Here is a 25,742-nt window from a genome sequence, read left to right as displayed (position 1 = left end):
ATTGGCTGGCCCATAGAAGACATAGGGTGGTAGTTGACAGAATGTATTCAGCCTGGAGCTTGGAGACCAGTGGTGTTCCACAGTGATCTCTTCTGAAACCTCTGCTCTTTGTGATTTTTATAAATGACTTGGATGAGGAAGTCAAAGGGCGGGTTAGTAAATTTACCAATGGCATGACGTTTGGGGGAGTTGTGGTTAGTGTGGAGGGCTGTTGTAAGTTGCAACGAGACATTGACAGGTGGCAGAGCTGGGCTGAGAAGTGGCAGATGGAGTTCAACCCAAAAAAGTGTCAAGTGATTCATTTTGAAAGGTCGAATTTGAAGGCAGAATATGGGGTTAAAGGCAGAATTAGATTAGATTAGATTACTTACAGTGTGGAAACAGGCCCTTCGGCCCAACAAGTCCACACCGCCCCGCCGAAGCGCAACCCACCCATATCCCTACATTTACCCCTTACCTAACACTAGGGGCAATTCAGCATGGCCAATTCACCTAACCTGCACATCTTTGGACTGTGGGAGGAAACCGGAGCACCCGGAGGAAACCCACGCAGACATGGGGAGAATGTGTAAACTCCACACAGTTAGTCACCTGAGGCGGGAATTGAACCCGGATCTCTGCAGGTGACTAACTGTGTGGAGTTTGCACGTTCTCCCCGTGTCTGCGTGGGTTTCCTCCGGGTGCTCCGGTTTCCTCCCACAGTCCAAAGATATGCAGGTTAGGTGAATTGGCCATGCTAAATTGCCCCTAGTGTTAGGTAAGGGGTAAATGTAGGGATATGGGTGGGTTGCGCTTCGGCGGGGCGGTGTGGACTTGTTGGTAGTATGAAGGAACAGAGGGATCTTGGGGGTCCATGTCCAGTGATCCCTCAAAACTGCCACTTAAGCTGAGAGTGTTGTTAAGAAGGCGTATGGTGTGTTGGCTTTCATTAGCAGGGGAATTGAGTTTAAGAGCCACAAGGTTATGCTGCAGCTCTATGAAGCCCTGGTTAGACCTCACTTGTAATATTGTGGTCAGTTTTGGTTGCCTCATTATCGGAAGAATGTGGAAGTTTTAGAGAGGGTGTGGAGGAGGTCTAGCAGGATACTGCCTGGACTGGAGGGCATGTCTTACGTTGAAAGGTTGAGGGAGCTAGGGCTTTTCTCATTGAAGCGAAGTAGGATGAGAGGTGACTTGATAGAGAATGAGAGGTGATTTGATAGATAGAGTGGATTGCCAGGAACTTTTTCCCAGGGTGGAAAAGACTATCACAAGGGAGCATAATTTTAAGGTGATTGGAGGATGATTTAGGGGAGATGTCAGAGGTAGGCTCTTTACACAGAGAGTGGTGGGTGCGTGGAATACACTGCCAGCAGTTGTAGTAGAGTCAGACATGTAAATGACTCTTGGATAGGCACATTGGTTGATAGTAAAATGTAGGGCATTTAGATTAATTTGATCTTGGAGTAGGATAAAAAGTTGGTACAATATCAAGGGCTGAAGGGCCTGCACTGTGTTCTATGTTCTAAATGGTGTGGATGATTTATTGCACACAGAGGCTAATGTAATGGAAGTTAAGGACAAGGAGCCCCTTGTCCTTCTGGGCAGGGGACTACAGCTATTGAGGAAAAACCCTTTATAATTAACTTGATTGAGATATTTTGATGAGGTAACAAGCAGAATAGATGAGAGTCATAAGAAAATAGAAGTACCATACTGTTGATATGTATACATTGACTTTTGAAAGGAACTCATGAAAGCCTTGCACAGCAGACTTGTACACAGCAAATTTATAACATGCTGACTAAAAGGAGCAGTAACAACATGGCCTATAGTAGACTCAATAATGGGAAACAGAGAGTAGTTGTAAAGCATTGTTTTCAGCACAGAGGAAGGTTTGTAGCCCAGATGTGTGTATCAGACTCCTGCTCTTCATGATTTGTATTAATGATCCAGACTTTGGTCTATAGGGCACAATTTCAAAATGCAGACAACATGAAACTGTGAGAAAGTTAATGTTAAACTTCACAAGGACATAGACAGATTGGTGGAACATGAAAATAAGGTAAGCTGAATTTAATACAGAGAGGTGCAATGAGGGAAGAACATAGAGATAATAAATGGCATGAGGTGGAGGCAGAGTAAGGTGCTCCAGTCAGAGCTCCTCTGCTCAGCCTGTTCTTTTCTCTTTTTCTTTTTTTGGCAACTAATGACTTTGACTTACCCAAAGAGGAATGGAGGTTCTGATGAGCCCAGGAGGCAAATCCCAGAGCCATGGGGAAGCAGTCCCGGAGTGGAGGTTGGTGAGGGGAATCAAGTCCTGGAATAAAGGCTGGTGAGGGGAATCAAGTCCTAGAGCATAGGTCAGTGAGGGGAATCGAGTCCCAGAGCAGAGGCCACTGAGGGCAATCAAGTCCTGGAATGGAGGCCACTAAGGGCAATCGAGACCTGGAGCGGAGGCCACCGAGGGAATTGAGGCCAGGAGCAGAGGCCAGCGAGGAGAATTGAGTCCCGGAACAGAGGCCACTGAGGGGAATTGAGTCCTGGTACAGAGGTAAAAACAATGACTGCAGATGCTGGAAACCAGATTCTGGATTAGTGGTGCTGGAAGAGCACAGCAGTTCAGGCAGCATCCAAGTAGCTTCGAAATCGACGTTTCGGGCAAAAACCCTTCATCAGGAATAAAGGCAGTGAGCCTGAAGCATGGAGAGATAAGCTAGAGGAAGGTGGGGGTGGGGAGAGAGTAGCATAGAGTACAATGGGTGAGTGGGGGAGGGAATGAAGGTGATAGGTCAAGGAGGAGAGGGTGGAGTGGATAGGTGGAAAAGGAGATAGACAGGTAGGACAAGTCCGGACAAGTCAAGGGGACAGTTACTGAGCTGGAAGTTTAGAACTAGGGTGAGCTGGGGGAAGGGGAAATGAGGAAACTGTTGAAGTCCACATTGATGCCCTGGGGTTGAAGTGTTCCGAGGCGGAAGATGAGGCGTTCTTCCTCCAGGCGTCTGGTGGTGAGGGAGCGGCGGTGAAGGAGGCCTAGGACCTCCATGTCCTCGACAGAGTGGGAGGGGGAGTTGAAATGTTGGGCCACGGGGCAGTGTGGTTGATTGGTGCGGGTGTCCCGGAGATGTTCCCTAAAGCGCTCTGCTAGGAGGCGCCCTGTCTCCCCAATGTAGAGGAGACCGCATCGGGAGCAACTGAGTGGGCGGCACGGTGGCACAGTGGTTAGCACTGCTGCCTCACAGCGCCTGAGACCCGGGTTCAATTCCCGCCTCAGGCGACTGACTGTGTGGAGTTTGCACGTTCTCCCCGTGTCTGCGTGGGTTTCCTCCGGGTGCTCCGGTTTCCTCCCACAGTCCAAAGATGTGCAGGCCAGGTGAATTGGCCATGCTAAATTGCCCATAGTGTTAGGTAAGGGGTAAATGTAGATGTAGGGGTATGGGTGGGTTACGCTTCGGCGGGGCGGTGTGGACTTGTTGGGCCGAAGGGCCTGTTTCCACACTGTAAGTAATCTAATCTAAAAAAAAAACAAATGATATTAGTGGATGTGCAAGTAAAGCTTTGATGAATATGGAAGGCTCCTTTAGGGCCTTGGATAGAGGTGAGGGAGGAGGTGTGGGCGCAGGTTTTACAGTTCCTGCGGTGGCAGGGGAAAGTGCCAGGATTGGAGGGTGGGTTGTTTGGGGGCGTGGACCTGACCAGGTAGTCGCGGAGGGAACGGTCTTTGCGGAAGGCGGAAAGGGGTGGGGAGGGAAATATATCCCTGGTAGTGGGGTCTGTTTGGAGGTGGCGGAAATGTCGGCGGATGATTTGGTTTATGCGAAGGTTGGTAGGGTGGAAGGTGTCGATTTCGAAGTCCTGGTACAGAGGCCACTGAGGGGAATTGAGTCCTGGAGCAGAGGCAGTATGGGGAAGCAGTCCCGGAGTGGAGGCCAGTGAGGGGAATCAAGCCGTGGAGCCGAAGCCACTGAGGAGAATCAAATCCCAGGGCAGAGGCCACTGAGGGGAGTTGAGTACCAAAGTGGAGGCCAGTGAGACAAAGCTGTCCCAGATTGGAGGCCAGTGAGAGGTATCAAGTCCTGGAGTGGAGGCCAGTGAGGGGAAGTGAGTTCCAGAGAAAACGTACACTGGAGCAGCTAAGAGCCAGTGCAGAGCAGATTGGAGGCTTGGAATGGAGCAGGGATTGTTGTTGGACTGAGGTCTGGCGTGGGCTGTCAGGCCAGACTTGAAAGCCCCTGTGCTCAGCTGCAGCAATGTAATGTTTATGGGTAATTTGTTTATATGACTGTAACAACTATATTTTTAACTGTGTTGTATTTCTGCAAAGTAATGCAACTACTTTTTTTCTGCCTCTTTTTGTATCTAAGAGTTGTACCTAAGTGTTTGTACCTAATACGGCACCATGAGAGGTGGCATTGTAAAACTTATCACTGTTCTCCTGTACATCAGTACATGTGACAATAGAAGATATTCTATTCTGTTCTTAAATCAAAGATACAATTCTTACGTAGTTGCAGGAGTAGAGAGACCCGAGTGTTTATATGCATAAATCATTGAAAGTGGCAGGACATTTTAAGAACATGTGGAAGCCAAAGCATAATAAATAGAGACATGGAATCTAAAAGTGAAGAAGTTATGACAAATCTGTATAAACACTGGTTCAGCATCAACTAGAGTATTACATCCAGTTCAGGGCATAATAATTTTTAAATATTGTGAAGACATTAGAGAGAGTAGCGAAAAAAATTCACAGAATGGCACCAGTGATCAGTAACTTCAGTTATATCAATTGGCGAAGTTGTTCCCATTGAATAAGGCTGATTAGGAGACTTGATGAAAATATTTAAAATTATGGACTGGAGGGAGCAGTTAGAGACAAGCTGCTCGTTTTGGTGGAAGAAACAAGGATAACAATAAGGTGGTAGACAAAGGGTTTAGAGGAGGCTTGAGGATTGACCGAGAGTGTGGTAGGGGTCTGGAATGTACTACCTGGGAGTGTACGTGAGGTGGGTAAACTCACAACTTTTCAAAAACACTTGGATGAGCATTTGAAATGTTATAACCTTCAAAGCTAGTGCTGGAAAATGGGAACAGTGCAGACTTAGCGTATTTTTGCCAATAAGGACTCAGTGGACTGAAGGGCCTCTTATTTTCTATGATTCTATGACTGGAGCACAAAGATTTTTAAAGTTTGAGAGAAGAAACAAAGGGGACATAAGGAAAAACTTTTTTAACTCTCGAGTGGTTAAGTGTTGGAAATGCAATGGTTGAGAATATGGTGGAGGCAAGTTCAAAAGGGAGTTGAATCTTGATCTGAAAAGGTAAAAGGCGCAAGGCTAAATGGAAAGGCAAGAGAGTGGTTTGAAATAACTGCTTTTCCAGAAAATCAACATGGCTCCTTTGGGTGGAATGGCCTTCTTCTGCACTGTAATCATTCCATAATTTGATAATCATGTGATTAAATATTAAATTCACCTGTGGAAGCCCACCCTGCTCCCAAAGCAAAATTGTGAGATTGTATGATTGCATGGATTCAGGAAGTTTTCAAGTCAAAAATTTAACCAAAACTGACAAGTATGCACCAATGACTTTATTCACTGGCACAGTGCCATGTTTAAAGTCATTTTGGGTGATTGCTTGCAATTCAAGAATGAATTTAAAATGTTTTATGCTTTTGATAGATCTATGCTATATTAATAAAATTGAAACAGCTTGAAACTCTTCAATAGATCAAGGAATACTTTTTAATGGAATAATGAAGCATTACTTTCTATTACACTGCAGCATGGTTCAGCCGAAACTTCATATCCGTGATTATGCAATTACAATAATTTTTACAGAAATTTGAACAGTATCTCTTGCCTGAATAATTTCAAAGGCATTTTATGTGCAGTTTTCTGATTAAACCCAAGCTAGAACCTCTGTTCCTATTATTTAATGACAAGAAGGCAGATCCGATAATTGGATATGAGACTCAGTACTTCTGTTCCACATAATCGGCTAGTCCTTTGATCTTTGAAAGCAATTGCAAAAAAAAGTTATGGAGTCATTCTGCTTCCAGTACAAGAGTTGCACTTGCAAAGTGCACCTCCATATGCATGTATGGATTCCGCGCCACTTGGAGTTAAGGAAAGATATAAAAGTGTTTGGAAAGAGAACAACGTGATGTTAAGAGCACGAGCCAATCACGCCAGCAATTTGTCACTGACATACTTACAATAGATATAAAACTGAGGAAGGCAGCGACACTGATGAGCAATACATTAGCAATTACAGGGGTGTAACATACATCAGTTGTCACCACTGAATGGCAAGCAAAATAGTTTTCATCAGAACAATGAAACCTGAAGAAAAACATTAGCTGATTATTCATGTGATGATGTACAATATAGTTGTATTCAACCACTAAAGGGGAATTTTGTAATTAACTTAACCTTTCCTGATCTAAGAGAAATGAATAGAGACACTTGTCTGACCCCACTATTGACCTATGAAATAAAGTGTCCAGTCTGGGTATAACAGGGTCAGTTGTTCAGCTGGAACAAATTGAAAAACTCGGGTTTCCATTGGTGTCATTTTACATTAGCATCTGGGCATGAAGCATCCAAATTGATTTTCTGCACCAGTTAATCCCAAACTGGCTACCATGAAAAGAGCTGCAAGTCCTGAGCTGGTTGTACTAACTCCTCAGAGGACAGTCAAATACTCAAGCAGACCAGCAGCAGAAAACAGAGTGAAATCTCTTGTTCTTGGCTGTTGAGGCAAAAGAAAACAAAAATATTGGAAGTTTATAGTGGTGCTTCCTGATTCACCTGAATGATCTGAATTAACCATAATCTGAATTCTAGATGAATGAAGTTTTATTGCAGAAAATGGACACCTCAACAAACAATGGCAAAACTGTCATTTTAACCTTCTACCTGATCAACAGGAAAGCTTCATTTCCAAACACTCACCACAACCAAAGTATTTTGGGATCTTGCATTAGCTTAACTGCAACACCTGAGGAGCAATAAAGCCAAGATCAAGGGGAGAGTGAACCTCACAAAGAGATAATGGATACTGGCTGGGCCAGCAGAGCCAACACACTATGCACTGTTTAACTCAGCCTGGAGTAGCTGTTAGGAGCGTATTGTTGCTCAAGGTGGCCCAGGAGCCACCACAGAATCATGTTAGATATCCCTGTCCAGGGAATCATGCAGATTATTCAGGGATGGTGAGAAAAACACAGCTTGTGATTTGCTGGGCTAGAACATATTACATTTACTGCCACCTACAGGAAAACATCCAAATAAAAGAACACAATAGTTGACAGCTAATTAAGCACTCCTATTACAGTCATAGAGTCAGTGAGATGAACAGCATGGAAACAGACCCTTCAGTCCAACTCATTCATGCCGACCAGAAAGTCTAACTCAATCTCAGGCTCATCTGCCAGCACCTGGCCCATATCCTTCTAAATCCTTCCTATTCATGTACCTAACCAGATGCCTTTGAAGTGTTGTAATTGACTTCCTCATCCCATACGTACACCACCCTCTGCATGAAAAAGTTGTCCCTTAGCTCCCTTGTTCACTCTAAACCTATATCCGTTAGTTCTGCACTCCCCCACCCCAGGGAAAAAAACCTTGTCTATTTACCCTATCCATGCTCCTCATGATTTTATAAATCTCTGTAAGATTTATAAAATCACCCCTCAGCCTCCAGAGGATTTCCAAAGAAAATCTCTACACTCATCTGAAACACCATAGTCTGAATGAAACATAGTCCCACACCCTACAAACAGATGACAGCCCTCCCCCCCCCCCACACATGCCTCCACCACCGCACCCCCAATTCCATTCCGCATCCCCCCCACCCCCCCAACCCCACCAACTCTAGTTGTCACTCCTTTTGCTTGGTTGAAAACATCAGCAATAACAACTTGGCAACTGATCCAACTGCTGAAGACACGAGTGTCAAACTTCCATGGGGATTTGAGTCATCCTTCAAGCTTTAGTTAAGCTTGATCCAGGATAGATGCGGCCACATTTGGAACTTGATAAGCAGCTCCCATCATGTGGCCAACCAAATCCAATCATCAGCCATTAACTGACGTCCTGCCCTGAAAGATCCACTCTTAGCAGCATCAGAACCATTTCCACAGTGACAGCTGAAACAATTGAATGGATTCACTTTAAATTAAACTATAAATATTTCCATAGCCACTCAAATAAAAAAAAAACTGAATCTGAATGCAGCATGCAACTGGAAGAGATTAGGGTCGAGCATGAGCTCTGTATGAACTCTATATGTTGCCTAATTTCTTCCACACTCAAGTCCACGAATAGCTTAAACTCATACACATTCAAAAGTTCATAGATCCGAGGTAGAGTCAGGGTAGAGAATCATTGAGCAGTATTTTGCTCCTATGAATCTTCTGCAGACTTTTTCCCTCAATATCTCGGACAAATGCTACTTATGGGTTAAATAGCCTTTTCCATAGAATTCATAGTGTGGAAACAGGCCATTCAGCCCAACGAGTCCACTCTACCCCTCCAAAGAGCATCTAATCCAGATCCATTCCCTAACCCTATCCCTGAACACTGCATTTTCCTTAGCTAACCCATATATCCCTAAACACTATGAGTAATTTAGCATGGCCAATCCACCTAACTTGACACATCTTTGGACAGTGGGAGAAAACCATAGCACCCGGAGGAAACCCACACAGACATGGAGGAGGGGATGCGCAAAGTCCACAAGGGCACCTGAGACTGGAATTGAACTCTGGAACTGTGAAGCAGCAGTACTAACAACTGAGCCACCATGCCCAACCCCATTTTGAGTCTTTGTAAAAGAAGCACTTGAATCTTTGTAACTTTTAATTTTTATACAGCTTGTCTTTCCCACCTTTCATGAACTTTATTCAACTGTTCAAATCTACTTCTGTAAATTTCTAACCCCGAAGAATATACCGCTACTATTGCTTTGCCATTCAAATAAGATTTGCATTGATTTTTAGTCATTTGAAACCCACCATCTCTCCCCCTCTTTCCCACTTAGCCTTTTTTGTCACATATTTGCTCCAGTTTGGTTCAGGTGAAGTGATCAAGCTGCAGAACTCAGGATTGAGTCCTCCTAAGGTAATTGCAAAGTGAAGGAGTACTGTAAGTGACAGCTGAGTGCCTTTAAAGTGGCTCTTGAAGTGTCTTCAGCTGAATCAAAAGCTACTTCTGAGCTGTATAATTATACAGAGAATCACGAAGCCAGATGGGTCATTAGGGTGAAGGAGTGGAATCAATGCATTGTCATTATCTGCAGGGTGACCAGTCATACAAAGCTGATCTTAAACCACTTTTCCTGTTGATTAAGATTTTTCATTAACCATAATCATTAAGCAGTCATTGGTTTATAAGTTTGACCTGCAAAATTGAACTTATGTTCTGAGAATATCAAAGTGGTTGTTACCTGCACATTTCCTCTATAGGTCTTCCAATTATGCGTAAGGCAAATCTTTGACATGATGCTGATAAGGACACTGAAACCTCCATCAGCTGCTGAAATGTGCAAGCTAACTTCTGGGTATACGAAGGCACACTTGTATATCACAGCGTCTAGTGGCTGGGTTGAAGATGCAAAGTACTACTCTTGAAACTCCACATTTTCAAATGATGGAGCCAAGATTCATTATCATAAAATTCCACCAGTTCTAATAGAGGCCATTCAGCCCATCAAGTCTGCACCAACCCTCTGAACAACATCCGACCAGACCCACCCCTCAAGGCTATCCCGATAACCCCACATTTCATATGGCTAATCCATCTAGCCTGCACCTCCCTGGACTCTATGGGGTAATTTAGCAAAGGCCCCATCTGGCCCCAACATCTTTGGATTGTGGGAGGAAATCAGAGCACCCAAAGGAAACATACAGAAACAGGGGAGAACATGCAAACTTCACATAGATAGTTATCCAATGCCGGGATCAATCCCAGCTCCCTGGCACTGTGAGGCCATAGTGCTAACCACAGAGGCATCTCAATGGAATTTGACTGGTGCCTATGCTGTGTCATATGAATAGTAATAAAGCACACATTTAATAAAAGTGCAAACTTATTCATCATCATTCAGTGCCCAGTATGGACTGTGAACCTTTGAAACAAGGTAAGTGGATCTTCTAGAAGTTAATGTGGCTCCAACATGACAAACCCAATCTAGTCTCACCTGCCAGCACCCAGCCCATATCCCTCCAAACCTTTCCTATTCATATGCTCATCCAAATGCCTCTTAAATGTTGCAATTGTACCAGCTTCCACCACTTCCTCTGGCAGCTCATTCCATACACGCACCACCCTCTGCATGAAAAAGTTGCCCCTTAGGTCTCTTTTATATCTTTCCCCTCTCACCCTAAATCTATGTCCTCTAGTTCTGGACTCTCCGACCCCAGGGAAAAGACTTTGCCTATTTATCCCATCCATGCCCCTCATAATTTTGTAAACCTCTATAAGCATCCAACCTCCAGGTAAAACAATCCCAACCTGTTCAGCCTCTCCCTATAACTCAAACCCTCCAACCCTGGCAACATCCTTGTAAATCTTTTCTGAACCCTTCCAAGTTTCACAACAACTTTCCAATAGGAAGGTGACCAGAATTGCACGCAATATTCCAACAGTGGCCTAACCAATGTCCTGTACAGCCGCAACATGACCTCCCAACTCCTGTACTCAATACTCTGACCAATAATGGAAAGCATGCCAAATGCCTTGTTCACTATCCTATCTACCTGTGATTCCACTTTCAAGGAGCTATGAACCTGCACTCCAAGGTCTCTTTGTTCAGCAACACTCCCTAGGACCTTACCGTTAAGTGTATAAGTCCTGCTAAGATTTGCTTTCCCAAAAATCAGCACCTTGCATTTATCTGAATTAAACTCCATTGGCCACTTCTCAGCCCATTGGCCCATGTGGTCCAGATCCTGTTGTCATCTGAGGTAACCCTCTTTGCTGTCCACTACACCTCCACTTTTGGTGTCATCTGCAAACGTACTAACTATACCTCTTATGCTTGCATCCAAATCATTTATGTAAATGACAAAAAGTAGAGGACCCAGCACCAATAGATTAAAAAAACCCTTGTTTTCCCTTTTATGTGTTGCCTTTGCAGTCTATTGTTCTGATCAGTTATAACACATTAATTTGTTTCCTGACAGGCTGTGGGTGTTGTTAGCAAAGTTAGAATTATGGTTAACCCTTGTGAAGGTAATGATGAGCTACCTTCTTGAAGCATTATAGTCTAAGCACTGAAGGTGCTCTCATGGTCTGTGAAGGAGAGGTTTCGAGGATTTTGTCCAAACAACAATGAAGGAGCAGTGATATAGTTTCAAGTCAGGTTTTTGTATCAGTTCCAGAAGAGCATTGATGTGGCTATGTTCCAGTGTGCCTACTGCACTAGCCCTTCTAGGTATAATGTTCAAAAATTTCAGAGGTGCTGTTGAAGGTACCTTGATGAGTTAATGCAGTGCATCTTGGCGACAGTACACATTGCAACAATCAGGAAGCTATATGGATGATGGATTGAGTAAATTCTTAAGGTGCAAAATGATTTGTCAGTCGAGTCGGCTAAATTGTCCAAGATTGTATCGAGTTTCTAGGGTCATGTTGGAGATTCACTCATCCACACATGCATTGTATTCTATTATACTTCTGCCTTCTGTTTTATAGGTTATGAGAAGAGTTTTTGGTGTCAGGAGGTGAGTTACTTGCAACAGTGGGGTTGAAGTGCCAAACAAAGTATGGAGGATTCTGAATATCATTTGGGATTGGATATTGAAAGATTGAAATATCTGAACTCTGCCATTGATAGGATCATCACAAGTTATTATCTTATGAAGTTTGAGGGTGAAGCAATTGGGTCATGAACTAACATGTTGAATTTAAATAAAAGCAAATACAATGGTTTGAAAACAGATTTAGGGCTGATTGAACACATAGATCTGTATGACGATAACATGTAATGAGATAGAATGACCTCATAGCAAAGGATCATTTGGGAAAGAGTGATCACAACATCATAGAAATTTCACATTTAGTGTGAAGATGAAAAAAGTGGGTCTGAAACTATCGCGTTGAACCCATTTTCCTGAGAGATTAGCATGGGGTTCTGGATTACTGTCCAGTGACATTATCATTGTGCCACTATCTCCTTGAATTTAGTTAAAATTGTAGAAAAACGATGGCAGACATTTAAGAAGCTAAATCATAAGTCTCAGCGATATACAGATAAACAAAGACTTGAGAAATGTTGCATAGTTAACTAAAGAAATTAATCTTAAATTTCAAATCAAAAGAAAAGATGCATAATACTGCAAAGATTAGTGACTGGTTGTAAGAATAGAAACATTTTAGAAACCAGCAAAACTAAACAAAAATAAAATTTTGCTCAGCAAGCTAGTGCAGACCAACAAGTCAATAAAAGAGATCCTGCAGATGTACTCTATTCGAAGTTCCAAAAAGATCTGCTAAGGTGCAAGATTAAAGGTTACTTCATAAGAACACAGCTCATGGTACATTAGCATAAGTTCAGCCTGAAACAGAGAGTTCAGATAAATGCATCATTTCCAGGCTGGAAAGCTATATCAGGTGGAGTAGTATAAGAATGAGCTGGAGACATAACTATTTATGATCAACATTCACAAATTAGATGAAGAGACCAACTGTACTGTAGCCAAATTTACTGATGATACATTTTTAGGAAAAAAATGTTGTGAGGAGGACACAAAGGATCTAGAACATTAAAATATGGAGTAGAATGTGGGAAAGTGTGATGTTGTTCACTTTGGCAAGAAGAATAGCAACACAGACTATCATTTCAAAAGGATGAGACCGCACAATGTCACATTGCAGAGAGATCTGTACTTGTGCATAAATTGTAAAAAGTTAGCATGCATGTGCTTCTGAATGCAAATTAATGTTAGCATTTAGTGCAAGAGGGAGAGAGTATAAAAAGGTCTTGCTACAACTGTATCGGGCAATGATGAGTGGATCAGAGTGCTGTGTAAAGTTTTTGTCTTCTTACAAATGAAGGGATATACTTGAAATTAAGTGAGTTCACACAAGATTCACTAAAATGATTCCTGAACTGATGATGTTATCTTATGAGAAAAGGTTGCGCATTCAGGACCTATATTCATTGAATTTAGAAGAATGAGAGATTATCTTATTGAAGTATCCGAATATCCTGAGGAGAGTTGACACAGTTGCTGCTGGGAGGCGGCCTCTTTCCATACAAGCATCTAGAACTAGGGCCATAATTTCAAAACAAACTGTCTCCCATTTAAGATGGAGATGAGGATGAATTTCTTCTCTTTGGTTGATATTAATCCTTGACATTCTCTTCCACAGAGAGCAGTGGAGTTTGGCTCATTGAATGTATTCAGGGTTGAGTTGGACAGATATTTGAATGACAAGAAAAGTCAAAAGCTACAGGCAGCAGACCGGAAAGTGCAGATCAGCCACAGATCAGCCACAATCCATCCCTGTAATTATTTCTCTTAATCTTGTGACTCAGAGTCCGAGATAAACATCAACACTGAGGAAGTACTTCTCATGTAATCATATTATTGCAGGGATATCTTTACCAATTTATGTTCCCAGTGCAATAATATGCCTGTAGGTAGCATATAATAGAAATTTGATGCATGCCAGAATTGCACATTTGCACTCCTGGCAGGCAATTTCTGAGCCTGGAGCATGAAATTTTTCAATTACTCCTTACACATCCCAGAGACTTTAAAGGGCAACCTATCCTTGAAAAATAATTCAGCAAACTTTTGTTTTGCTTGTGAAGAGCTGCAAAGTGTCTAGCTTTGTTTTGTTCCACAGCATTAAAACGCAACCGATGCTGTCCTGTGTTTCATACTGATTCCTACCATTTCATGTTGTCCTGGACTGTCATTTATGTGCAATAGATTTTATGAATTAGTTCCCTTGACATATCAGCTGGAATGGGTATCACAAATTCAAGCACCTAGCTTCAGTCCACTCAACCTGATTTGTCCATGTACAAACTGTTACTTCAATCAGATGATACTGTTCTTGGGAGCACTAGTGGGTTTAAACTACTTTCAATTTTAAAGGCATTGAGGGCTATGGGGAAAAAATTGAAATAGAAGCTCAGCTGTGATCATGTTGAGTGGTGGGGCAAGTTTGAAAAGCCAAATTGCTTGTTCTTGTTCCTAGTATTTTTATGTTAACCCATCAATTATTTCTAGATACGTTCTCACGAGGGTCTGCAGATGGGGCAGAGATAAGCTATCTACCTCGTGACTGAATGCAGACAAATGATTTTGAACAAAAGGTAGATTAACCGATATAACTACCAAAAATGGACAAATTAAACATTTTCTTATTGGTTTTTAAAAAGGATAAAAGTTAATTATACAATACCAGAAAGAGTTTTACAACTCCAGGCGTCCATTCACACTGTTACAAACACACAAGAAAGGGCAATTACAAATGAGGTGGCATGCAGTCATGTCTTACAGTTGCAAAAAATTTACCAATATCCTTTCTTCCTTCGAGGTGAAGGCTTAAAATGTTGCAGAGCTGTGATTCCTTTTAGGTCTAATGAAGAAGTAGAGGTTGAAGGTTTATGAACATGGCTGACTGCATGTTTTGCTACCTTCACTTCAGTTGGGATGCAGTTAAACACATGCAATAAATTTTGTTCTTCAAACAGATAGGCAGAAGCTACCATGGAACTTGCCTGATAAATAGGAAATGAATCTGACTGCATTCCTATTAACACACACTGATTGGGAATATGTATTCTGTTTTTAAGACTTCCACTCTAAGATTTTTGTTTGGTTCATAAAAACACACAAAAGATCAATGCGAGCTGGTTCAGATACAAAAGGGTTAATGTTATGTCTGTTTAGCCAATAGGGGTCATGCTGATGGGGGTGATTATGTTGTCAAAATAATTGTGTCCAATTCCTAATGCTTTCAATGTTCCACTAATTTAACAAAATCCCTGAATAAACATGTGAGTGCTGTCTGTCATGTGCACAAGGAGTTTACTGCAGATTTAATATGCTAGTTAACCAAAGATTCTGGAAGCTCCGACGGAGTTTAATCCAAAAACAGGTCGGGGAAGCAAAAAGGAGCTGAGATAGATGTTTAAAATTATATTTCCCCTATAGATTCTTCGTGCAATCATTGAGTTTTCAGTCCCCCAAGTTTCTTTTTCATCTCCCGCAACTGTGGTCAGTTCAGATCCATTCATATATTACCTTGGTTTGAATCCTTTCCTTCAGCCTTTTATGCTGTCTGGTGTCCAGCATGACTCTGACTGTCAACTACTGATCAGGGGCATTCGTTTTAATCGGGAGATTAATCTGAATGTTACACATGAGGGTTTGGGGGTTAAAATAACCTGGACCTGACTTTGAGGATTCATCAAGACTTATCTTCCTTCATCACAGCCTGTCCGCCCCAAACACATCTTAATTCCAAATTAGGTTTGAGCCATAATTACAATCCCTGATTGTCATGCATGAATAAAAAGATTTCAAATTTCAATCAGTATTCCCTGATATTGTCAGAAAATATCTAGGGGAACCAAATTTGTGAAAACGAATAATTTCTAAGTTTTCATGAAAAATTTGTGAATTGGTAACAACTTTAAAATAGTCAAGTTTAAAAGGTAGCCACTTTGAGGTTATTCCAGATTTTACTCATTAGTTACTTAGTTAGTTAGCTCTATTTTAATAATTATTCAAAACGTGTTATGGAAAGAACTGGGAGGTGGGGATTACAAATCATGTATCATTATATCAAGAGTGAACAGGCATAAGTCTATTACTTTTATTGAAACAAAGGATAGTGCAATGCAAAATAAAGTTGTTAATTCTAATGGGTAGTCCCAATTGCTAGTAAGTGAGATGCACGAAACATTTTGTCTATCAGATGCTGGTCAATCTGTTACGCGCTTCCAGCAATTTATTGGAGAGCTGTGATTATTTTTTGCTTCATTAGTTCATGTTTCTCGAATATTCTTCTAAAATAAGTATGGGCCATGATTACAACCTACTGTGAAGATATCATTCTAACTGATTGTCTTGTTGCTGGTAATTCATTTCAGTGGATTGTTATGAAGTTGTCTTAAAACACAACACTGGTCGTCTTCTAAACATATCTTTGAAATTACCAGGTGTTGCAAATTGTGCAACTTCTATACATGTCAGAGACTCTGGTAGAAACCCGTGCTTTAGTTTCTCAAGATGTAAAGAAAGTCTTCAGGCCATAATTAGTGCTATGAAAGAGATTAATTGAAAGTGAGGAAAAGCCATGGAAACATAGCATTGTCATGACAACAACCGATGCTGGCTAGATAAGCCCGAGGTGAGACTCAGAGCAGTAGAGCAGAGAGATTCTCCTTCAGTGAAGGCAGCTGTCAGCTTTGTGTTGGTGAGTGATTCTGTGTGTGTCTGTGTCTGTCTGTGTGTGTGTGTATGTGTGTGTGTCTGTGTGCGTGTTGTTCATTATTGTTATGTTACCAGTTAACTTTAAATAGTATTAATGCAGTTAGTATAGAAAAAGTAACACCCCTGACTAGTGATAAAGCTTTTTTCAAAAAAGGGTTAAGTATTACACACTCATGATGAGGACTTCAGTCATAATGTTAACTCTGTTCAAAATTACAGATGATTTTTTCTATTATCTGGTTTACACAGTTTAAGAGAGCAACCAGAATATATAGCTTGCTAAGAATTGCATGGTTCACTCAGAAAGGCAATGCAAACTTTCACAGCGTCGACAGGACTTGTTTTGAAAGTGATCATATTTTATCACATATGGCACTTTAATGGAAATTTGTATTTGATTCTAATCAAGGAAAGATGATTTAAGTTGGTCTATTAGCCTTTCTCTTTCATATATGAAAGGTGTTGCCTTAATTCATTGCCAGTGACAATTCTTCTTAAACACCCAACAATTCCAAATTTATTTTTCAGCTACATTTGAGCAGTGCTATAGAATTAGAGCTTAGTGCACAGAGAAATACATGTCAGCAGCTGAGATTTTGTACTTAAAAGTTACCTCAGTTACGTTGATTCCACATTTCATATTTTTGATAGTCTTGGTGTTATGGATTTGGATAAAACTAGTGAAATAGTACAAAAGCAATAGTACTCAATGGGACATGAGTGCATCTTTTATCAGCGTATGTGGAATTTGAACAAAGTTAGTTTTTGATATAATGCAAGTGTTTTATTTATTTTACGATACTAATTAAATATACACATTTGCATGTTTGTCATTCCATTACAGTGTATCTTGTTTTATAACAAAATTGAGTCTGGAATTACAGAGTTATCAAGTTATTTTTAAAAAATAGCCTTGAGATGTGAGTGTCATCGGTAAAATTCATTTGTTGATCATCCCTGGTTGCATAGACAGAGTTCTACTTTTGCAATTCAGTGAATTCTGTTTACTCTGAGCATTTAGTATCTTAAATGTGGAGCACAAAATTCTGAGGGGATACTTGGATAAAACCCGATGACAACATGGGGAAGGCTGTTGGGTTACTAGTCAGTGTTCATTCTTTGCAATGCAAGCAATTTGTGATCTTTGTGCTGCCTGCTTATTTCAGTGAAAGAAGCATTTGTTGATTGCTTTGTGTGCTGCTGACTGCCTGTACACTTCGGCAGAGAACTCAAGTTCAAGTGAAGCCAGCCCTATTAAATGTTAGACTGGGTTACTTAACAGGGAGGTGCATTCTAGTCACAGTCGGTGATAGAAATTTTTATGGAGGAATCTGAACTGAGTGAAGGCTGAGGATAGAAAAGCAGCTGGGACAGAGAGAATACTCTAATACTCACTGATGCAATGGGAGCCTTTGTGTGAGTGATGAACAGGAAGGTTAAGGTCTTTTTCCCATGGGGGAACCACAGGCCTTCTGCATAGACACAGAGAAGACAGATGGAACAGAGGCTGTCGCTGTCAATACCATCAGGGTAGTCTCATGGACCTGGATGCAGTGCAGGTAGAAGTTTAAATACCTCCCACAAGTGGTCAAGGTCACTAATTGTATCTTCAAGTGTTGTATCCTTGCAAATGAACCACTAACTTCACACTGTTATTTAGCACTTCCTTTTCACTTACCTCACCTTCAGACACAGCACTATTTGCAAACCATCCATAACTAGAGGGCATAGGTTTAGGGTGAGATGGAAAAGATATAAAAGGGACCTAAGGGGCAATTTTTTCACACAGAGGTGGTGCATGTATGGACTGAAGAAGTGGTGGAGGCTGGTAAAACTACACATCTTGATGAGAGTATGAATAGAAAGGGTTTAGAGGGATATAAGCCAAGTACTGGTAAATAGGACTAAATTAGGTTAAGATGTCTGGTCAGCATTGACAAGTTGGACTTAAAGGTCTGTTTCCGTGCTGTACCTCTCAATGACTTTATGACTCTATGACTCATTATAAATACTAATAGAGTACAATGTGGATATATTTCTTTACTTCATAATTTTAAAGATTTTCATAATGGAATTGGATTATGTGCCTCTGATCTTTTAAGACCTTCCCAAAACTTTCCCTCCAGTTGTAAGGATTGGAGATGAGTAGGGAAGGGAACTAAAATTGAATGTTATGGGCTCATTAACTTCTATTAGATTGAGATATCTGTTCAGACACAGTGGTGATACTTTCTGTTTAAATCTGCTTCAGCCCAACTTTCCTTTCAAACTGTTGCCCGCTCATGTTCAATGTGTGATTCTCTGCAATATGAAATATTTCTCATTCCCAAGTCTACGTTTGTCTTCTGTTTGTATCTTGCGTGCAGCCAAGTACAGTATCATATAGCCATTCTAATTCTACAAACTTGTCAATATTCACAGATATTAGGTACATCATACGTGATTCTTCTAAACTACTGCCATATTCCCAATCTCTCTCTTCCAAATTATTTGAAAGCATTGTCACCAACAAAGTTCATTCAAAGTTTCAGTTGCCCCAAACAGAATTCCTCCAAACAGAATCCTAACCCACAACAATACTAATTTGACTTACATCATCAATGAAATCCTATATGGCCTGTGATCCTTCCCTTTCTTTCTTGATCCATCTTAGGCTTTGCCATGGTTGAGCACACTTTTTCCTGTGGTACCTTTCTTACATTGCTCATTTGAATTGGACTGTGCTCACCTAATTTCATTTTTATGAATCCCATCTTAAACAGAGAACTGTTTTTAAAGAGTTCTCTTTGCTTTTCCACACCTTTATCTTTGGTATTCCTTGATCTATTGTTATTTCTTATGTCCATGCAACACTCCGGCAAGGTCATGTGCGATTGCAATATTAATTTTCAGATGTACATTGACAATATTCAGCCTCAACGCCTGTCTCTAATTTGTCAGACTACTTGTCTGACATGGAGTACTGGATAAGCATAAATTTCTTCAATTAAATATTGAGAAGCAGCAAACTGTTGGCTTTGATCAACACCACAATGTGCCGAGGATCCACCTTGAATCTTCCTTCCTAGCAACTGTCTGTGCCCAAGTCTCTAATCTCATTTCCATGTCATTGTTTAAACACCTAGCTCTACCTCTGTAACATTAATCATAATTCTTGTATGAATCAATAATTTTAAAATACACGAACTTCCCATTTGCCAATGCAAAGTGTTGTACAAGGTTTCATGCTTCAAGATTTCTACATCAAGAAATAATCTTAAATGAACATAAATTAAGCATTATTTAGTGGGAAACTAATAAATTATAGAAAATGTATCCATTTATAACTTTTTAGCAGAGCTGAAAATCCCACAATGTTTCTACATTAAGCCAGCAAGTCCTACGCTAAAGTTTAAACATTCTAAGCTCTTTGGCAAATTTTACTTGTCAAATATCACACCAAACCTGGAGGTTGACCGAATCCTGTTGCATCTGATAAAGGAATGTTTCATTATTGGAGCAAATGTAAATGGAGCTGAACAGCAAATAGATCTACCTGTGGTCCTTAAATTATCCAATGGTCATTAAAGGACGCAACTGGAAATATATTGCATTTGGGATGCTGTCAAGTTGAACTATTACAACTGGAAGAATCACTGGAGACTTTTAACCCAGATTCTTTTTGACTACAATTTTAAAAGGGATCCTTAGTGCCAGTCATGGTCATTTTTAGTCTCAAAGCCAAGGGATATCACTTGCACATCATCACTGGAATTCAACTTTTCATACTGGAACCAAGTCTGCAGCCTGTGAATTTTATGAAATCTAAACTAGCATTACTGAACAGGATATTGTGAGTAAGTGCTACTTTTGATTACATTTGTGACTTACAAACTTTTTGATCATAGTTAGAAGCAGTTGTTAAGTGTTCAGCTTGGATTTGTCCTATGTTTGGTAGGTAGAATGTTTTTGGGCAATATCCCATGTAGTTGGTTTGAGATGCTAGTTTAGTAGCTGCACTAGGATAGCTTGACTAAAGGCATAGTTCATACTAGAGACAATTCTTTAACAACGAAGTTGGAATTTGTGGAGCCCATAACTTTCACTGCGTAGAATGTGCTCAGCTGCTTCTTAGTATTTTATAGAATCAAATTAGTTGAAGACTTGGATTTGTTATGATAGTCACATTTTCAGTCTCAAGTATTCAAAGGGTCAAGTCCATTTGTGTGGTTTTGAATATATTTAATAAGACCTGCTTACTTGCAAGCAGTAAATTACTTGCTGATTATTCATTTTTATCCAAAGGCAATTAATGAATCTAATCAGTAGTAGTGATATAGACAACCTTTTATATAAATATATAACATTCACAGTGTAAGCATGGTTACACCTTTGTTTGTGTAAATTGTTTTAATGCATCTTACATTTAAAAATGCAATAGAATAAAATGGAAACATTTTAAAAAGTAAATATACATATTCATTTAAAAACTGAATTGGCTATAAAAGTTCAATTTCTGCTATCTGTGTATTGTGCTGTTTTGTTGCAGATCTGCAAACAAAAGCTCTCTATCACCATGACAACAGAGTGTGTGTGGTCACCTGAAGCACCAGATGACAGACTGGACAACAGCGATCAGCTCTGCAAGCACTTAGGTAATTAATCTGGTGTGATGTCCACAGAGACAGTTCATTACACCAATGGAAAAAGATTTCATCAGCCAGGCTGAAAGAGTGCAAGATGTTCCTTTGAAACATGAGTGGAGTTTGCTTCAGGGCACGAGATTGGCCAACTCAGCCAGATGGAGGCACAGATGGAAGGTGCACATCCTCAAACTGCTTAAAATACAAATGGGAACCACTGTCCTTAAAAGAGTCATGTACTACAAGTAGTTTGATTTGGCACAAAAATATGGATTATTTAGTTCAAATGAGATAACAGGTATTGTGTTAAATAGGTGGTATAAAAAGGGTATTGCCAATGTATTTTCTTCTGTCACTACTCCTTAAATGTGTACATTTCAATAGGCACTTCTACATTAAAGGATTGCAACTGATGACAGACAGAAAGTATTCTGGATGTGATTTCTCACTCCAACATAAAGTATAACATTCACATAGATCCAATTGCATGGGAATCTGTGAACTTCTATGGGTTCCATTAGTTTCTGCCTACTTAAGCTGTAACATAAACATATTATTTGTCATCAATCACAGAATTAGCTTCCAAAGGAAATTAATTTGGAATCAATATGGATCGAACGTAAATAGAAGAGCATTGTAACATGGCCCAAGACTCTAACATAAACTTTAAAATTGACAATAGTTAAATGTGTGCTTACATCAGAAAACAGGTATGGGCAGAGGAGACATTGTTTGATGGAACATTGACCATTCACACAATTGATTCAACTTGTTTATTTTAGCTGTCAACACACAGATGAAAAGTCGCACAGCCAGAATATTGACTGGACTGTTCTCACTCATATATTTCCTACATTTTGCTAAGTTCTGTTGCAAACTTCTTCAACTGTGTTTTTATTCTAGCTTTGCATGATATGTTCATTACTTTCTAAATATCCACACCAGGATTTAAAGAATTTAATATTGTAGCTGAAAGCCTTACATCCTGTGAAAATTAAAGATTTTTAAAGAAGCTGCTACTTATTGGGCAAGATTGCCTAGTGTATGAGACAATGCAGCATGACTAGAGACCTGAGGGGGAGACAATGATTGGTGAATTGCCAAGGAACTGTTAGAAAGAGAGAAAATAATTTTAAACATGAAAGGGGAATAAGTTCAGATAGTAACACCAGAAACCTAGTAGTTTGACAATCAGTACATTAGGCTTTCATAAGGGGAGCTTTAGCTTAATGTTATCCTGCTGACAAGGCTGAAACTTGGCAATTGGTAGTTCATAATTGTAGTCAAGTCAATCCCAGGAGTTATGAATTTGGCAGAAACTGTCAAACGCCGCAGAAAATCAGCTTCTGTCGGGAATCACAGAGTGATGTTGAACATGTCCACAGAGAATGAGAGCCAAAGAATCATAGTAAAATGTCTAGTAAGGAAGAGCAGAGGATCAAAAGGGAAAAATGGAACTGAAAATAAACTAACACCAAACATGCATTAATGATAGTACAATGAAAACAGTGAGAGCGGCAATGAAAGTTGTGCAGTTGAAATTGTCTGGATGCAGTTTCACCAGCATGTACACCAAAGGACTGCAGTAATTCAAGAAGGCCATTTCTCAAGGACATTTAGGTAAACAAACACTGGCCTAGCCAACACTGACTGAAACCCATGAATAACAGACCAAATTAGACTTGGCAGTAAAATATTGTACTTAAAGCGAACTTGGCAGTGTGAATACAATATTGGTGCGGATATAAAGATCAGGCATTATTATTCAAAGTTGTTTCTCACATGGACAGAATTAAGGATTTTCCAAGAATGAAACTAAAAGTTATGGTCACAATCAATCATGACCATTTGATATTTTGCATTGACTGTTTTCTTAGCATTTTAGATAAGGAAATCTGTTCAGACATTAACTTAAAAGTGTCACCAAACTTTGCTATTTGTGAATCACATTTCATATGTGACACTATCAGACAATGCTACAGAGCTGTCACATTTGCACACTGAACTGTAAGTATACAGGGACATGGTCTGCGATGTTCAAGGGTGGCATTTTTTGGGAGAGAAGCTACCATGGTAGATTAATGTCAGAATGTAACCACCCTAGTGTAGCATGAACAATTTGGATCTGAAATATATATCTGGATAACTTTGCATATTCAGAGCCCTTTATCAAGGCTCCATGGCACACTGCATCAAGGCAAAACATAAGTCTTCCCTGTGATTAGTGTGGAGAATCGGTAGTACTGCGAATGAGGTACTGTTCCCTTTCTGATATTCTCCACAGACTATCAGCTCGTGGATCTCTTAGGAATACCATAGTTGTTGCATTCCTTGTAGCCTTGCTGCACAGGTGAAGACATCATTGAAGGAGAGAACAATTATAACATTGTTAAAAAGAACAGCAATATCCATCAGCTTCTGCAATGTCTCCTAAGGGAGAGGCAGCAGGTGAAGATCCCCCAAGGAGGTGGAAGAGAATAATTAAACTCCATTTATACAGACCTTGTTATCGTTTTCTACAACTCTTAAAACATAATGTGAGAGCAGGCTAAGGCTTATTACCAAACTATATCATCAGCTGGAGCAGGACTTAGGTGGCAATCCCATTCCAGTGGCTGTAAAGGTCACAGCTGCCTGGAATGTTTATGTTGGTGACTCATTTTAGGAAGCAACTGGGAATCTGAGGCATCCCCAATCCTTGATCGACAAGTGATGCTGAATGTCACCAATGTCATTTCCTCAAGTCCTGTTCATTTGTTAGTTATTCATATCCTCCCTCACCTCCCTGCCGACTAGGAAAGTCGGCATTCCTGAGGAAGGGCATATGCCCAAAGCATTGACTCTCGGCTCCCCGGATGCTGCCTGACCTGCTGTGCTTTTCCAGCACCACACTTTTTGACTCTGATGTCCAGCATTTGCAATCCTCACTTCCTCCGAGTCAAGCAGTTTGGCACCTGGATTCTCCAGCATTACTGGTTCCCATCAACTGCATCAAGATCAAGACACTTACCAGGAGGGACATCAACACAGCCCAATAACGCAATGTACTGTTGAGTGCAAGAAGCCAGAAAGAATCTAATTGAAACCAGCTTTAGTGAGCCAGATTTGTACTTCTTTTCATCATGTAATGTTCTGTGTGAAATATTCATGGATCTGCTTATTTTTGCAGTCCTTAAACTTTTCTGTTGACAAATAGATGTATTTGTATTCACATGGTCATCTGCTTGGTATCTTTGGGTGATTCCATTTCCATGCACCTACACCTTAGAACTTTACATTAAGGAGAAAGCAACAGTCATTGAGACAGTGCACCAACATTGCATGGCATTAGGTTTGGATGGTGTTAAGATTTCAGTCAGCATATCATATCCAAGTGCTGTGCCATGAAATATTCCTTCATGTGAAGCAAGTTGTTGCAATCCTGACGCATTTCTTTTTAACCCGTTCATCATCATTTCGTCATTAGCATTTCAAAGTTTGCATAGGTTGGTAAATTGTCTTGAAATGCTTGAGTCTCCTGTAGGATGGGATTGAACCTATGAAAGATGGTGCTCTGTGCAACTCCTCTTGCAGGCCAATACACTATAAGGGAGAGTGGACATGGGAACTAGCGATTGTACACCTGTCAGCATTGAACAGCACTAGGCTTTCTTGAAAAATTCATAAATAGAATGCAGCTTTGTCTCTAGAAATGTGTGGAATCAACACTAATTCTGTGCTATCATTCATAAGGTGGGAGTAATTATGGATGCATATGCAGGTCATGCCCTAGCACACTCCTTCTGCATTGCTTTTAGCCTCAGTGCTGTCCACATTAAAGTGCAAAGCATTTGATGCAGTCATCAATGTCATGGTTCAAAGGTCCCTAATGTCTAATGTTATCTGCATTTGAAGAGTCAGTTACTTTTGAGAAACGAGCAATGCTTGGCCATTTCCTACTTCTTTTATCCTCAGGACATCGGAAGAGGTTTTTTATCTTTCAAATTGATCCACTTGATCAGATCTGAATACTGCAGATATTTTTCCAAGTGCATACATATTTACAAAAGTGCCATTTCTGCAGCTGTTCTTTTCTGTCCCACTCCGAGTGCAGCTATGTCTTGTGCCGGTGGAGTAGAATTGTGTCTGTTCTGTGGTTGCCCCTGTTGGCCTAAAAGACCTGACTAGTTGACCCCAGGATTGTTTGGGCCTAGAGATCCCAGGCCTAGTGAGAAGGCCCTTACTAGATATGCACTCACCATTCTTATTATGGACATTTGCAGGCTTTAGCATCACAGGCAGGGGTATGGTGGAGAGATCAGGCATCTTGCAACATCTTCCCGTATGGATAATGAACCTTACAGCTGCCAAGCTCCTTCAGTTTTCTCCCTTTTAGTCTGGCTGTGAGCCATTCTGCATGCAATGGGACGAAAGGAGAGAATGGTTCTGATGAAAGTGAATGGAAGAGCTGTTAGTGGTGACACAGAGCAGGTGAGGTGGTGAGGTGTTTTCAGTAAGTGGGAGGTGCGGAGTGCAGGAAGATTTAGTGGGAGAAAGTGAGGACTGCAGATGCTGGAGATCAGAGCTGAAAAGTGTGGTGCTGGAAAGGCACAGCCGGTCAGACAGCATCCGAGGATCAGGAGAGTCGACGTTTCATGCATCAACTCTTCATCGGGAAGAGGAGACGGGTGAGAGCCATTGAG

The 25,742-nt window shown here is 40.7% G+C and overlaps 1 protein-coding gene across 1 annotated transcript in view; it reads left to right on the top strand.

The window, feature by feature from the left end:
* Positions 1–16,297: 16,297 nt before the first annotated feature.
* Positions 16,298–25,742, top strand: part of ppp1r17 (protein phosphatase 1 regulatory subunit 17) — a 35,237-nt gene continuing 25,792 nt past the window's right edge. The window contains exons 1-2 of the mRNA XM_072571042.1: positions 16,298–16,421; positions 20,967–21,072. Coding sequence (XP_072427143.1) covers positions 20,994–21,072 — 79 coding nt within the window. The 5' untranslated portion in view covers positions 16,298–16,421; positions 20,967–20,993. The remainder of the gene's footprint in view (positions 16,422–20,966; positions 21,073–25,742) is intronic.

Source organism: Chiloscyllium punctatum, chromosome 5, assembly GCF_047496795.1.
Source record: "Chiloscyllium punctatum isolate Juve2018m chromosome 5, sChiPun1.3, whole genome shotgun sequence".
NCBI classification, from domain to species: Eukaryota; Metazoa; Chordata; class Chondrichthyes; order Orectolobiformes; family Hemiscylliidae; genus Chiloscyllium; species Chiloscyllium punctatum.
The sequence above is the reverse complement of the archived record's forward strand: the minus strand, read 5'-3'. Positions and strand labels throughout refer to the sequence as shown.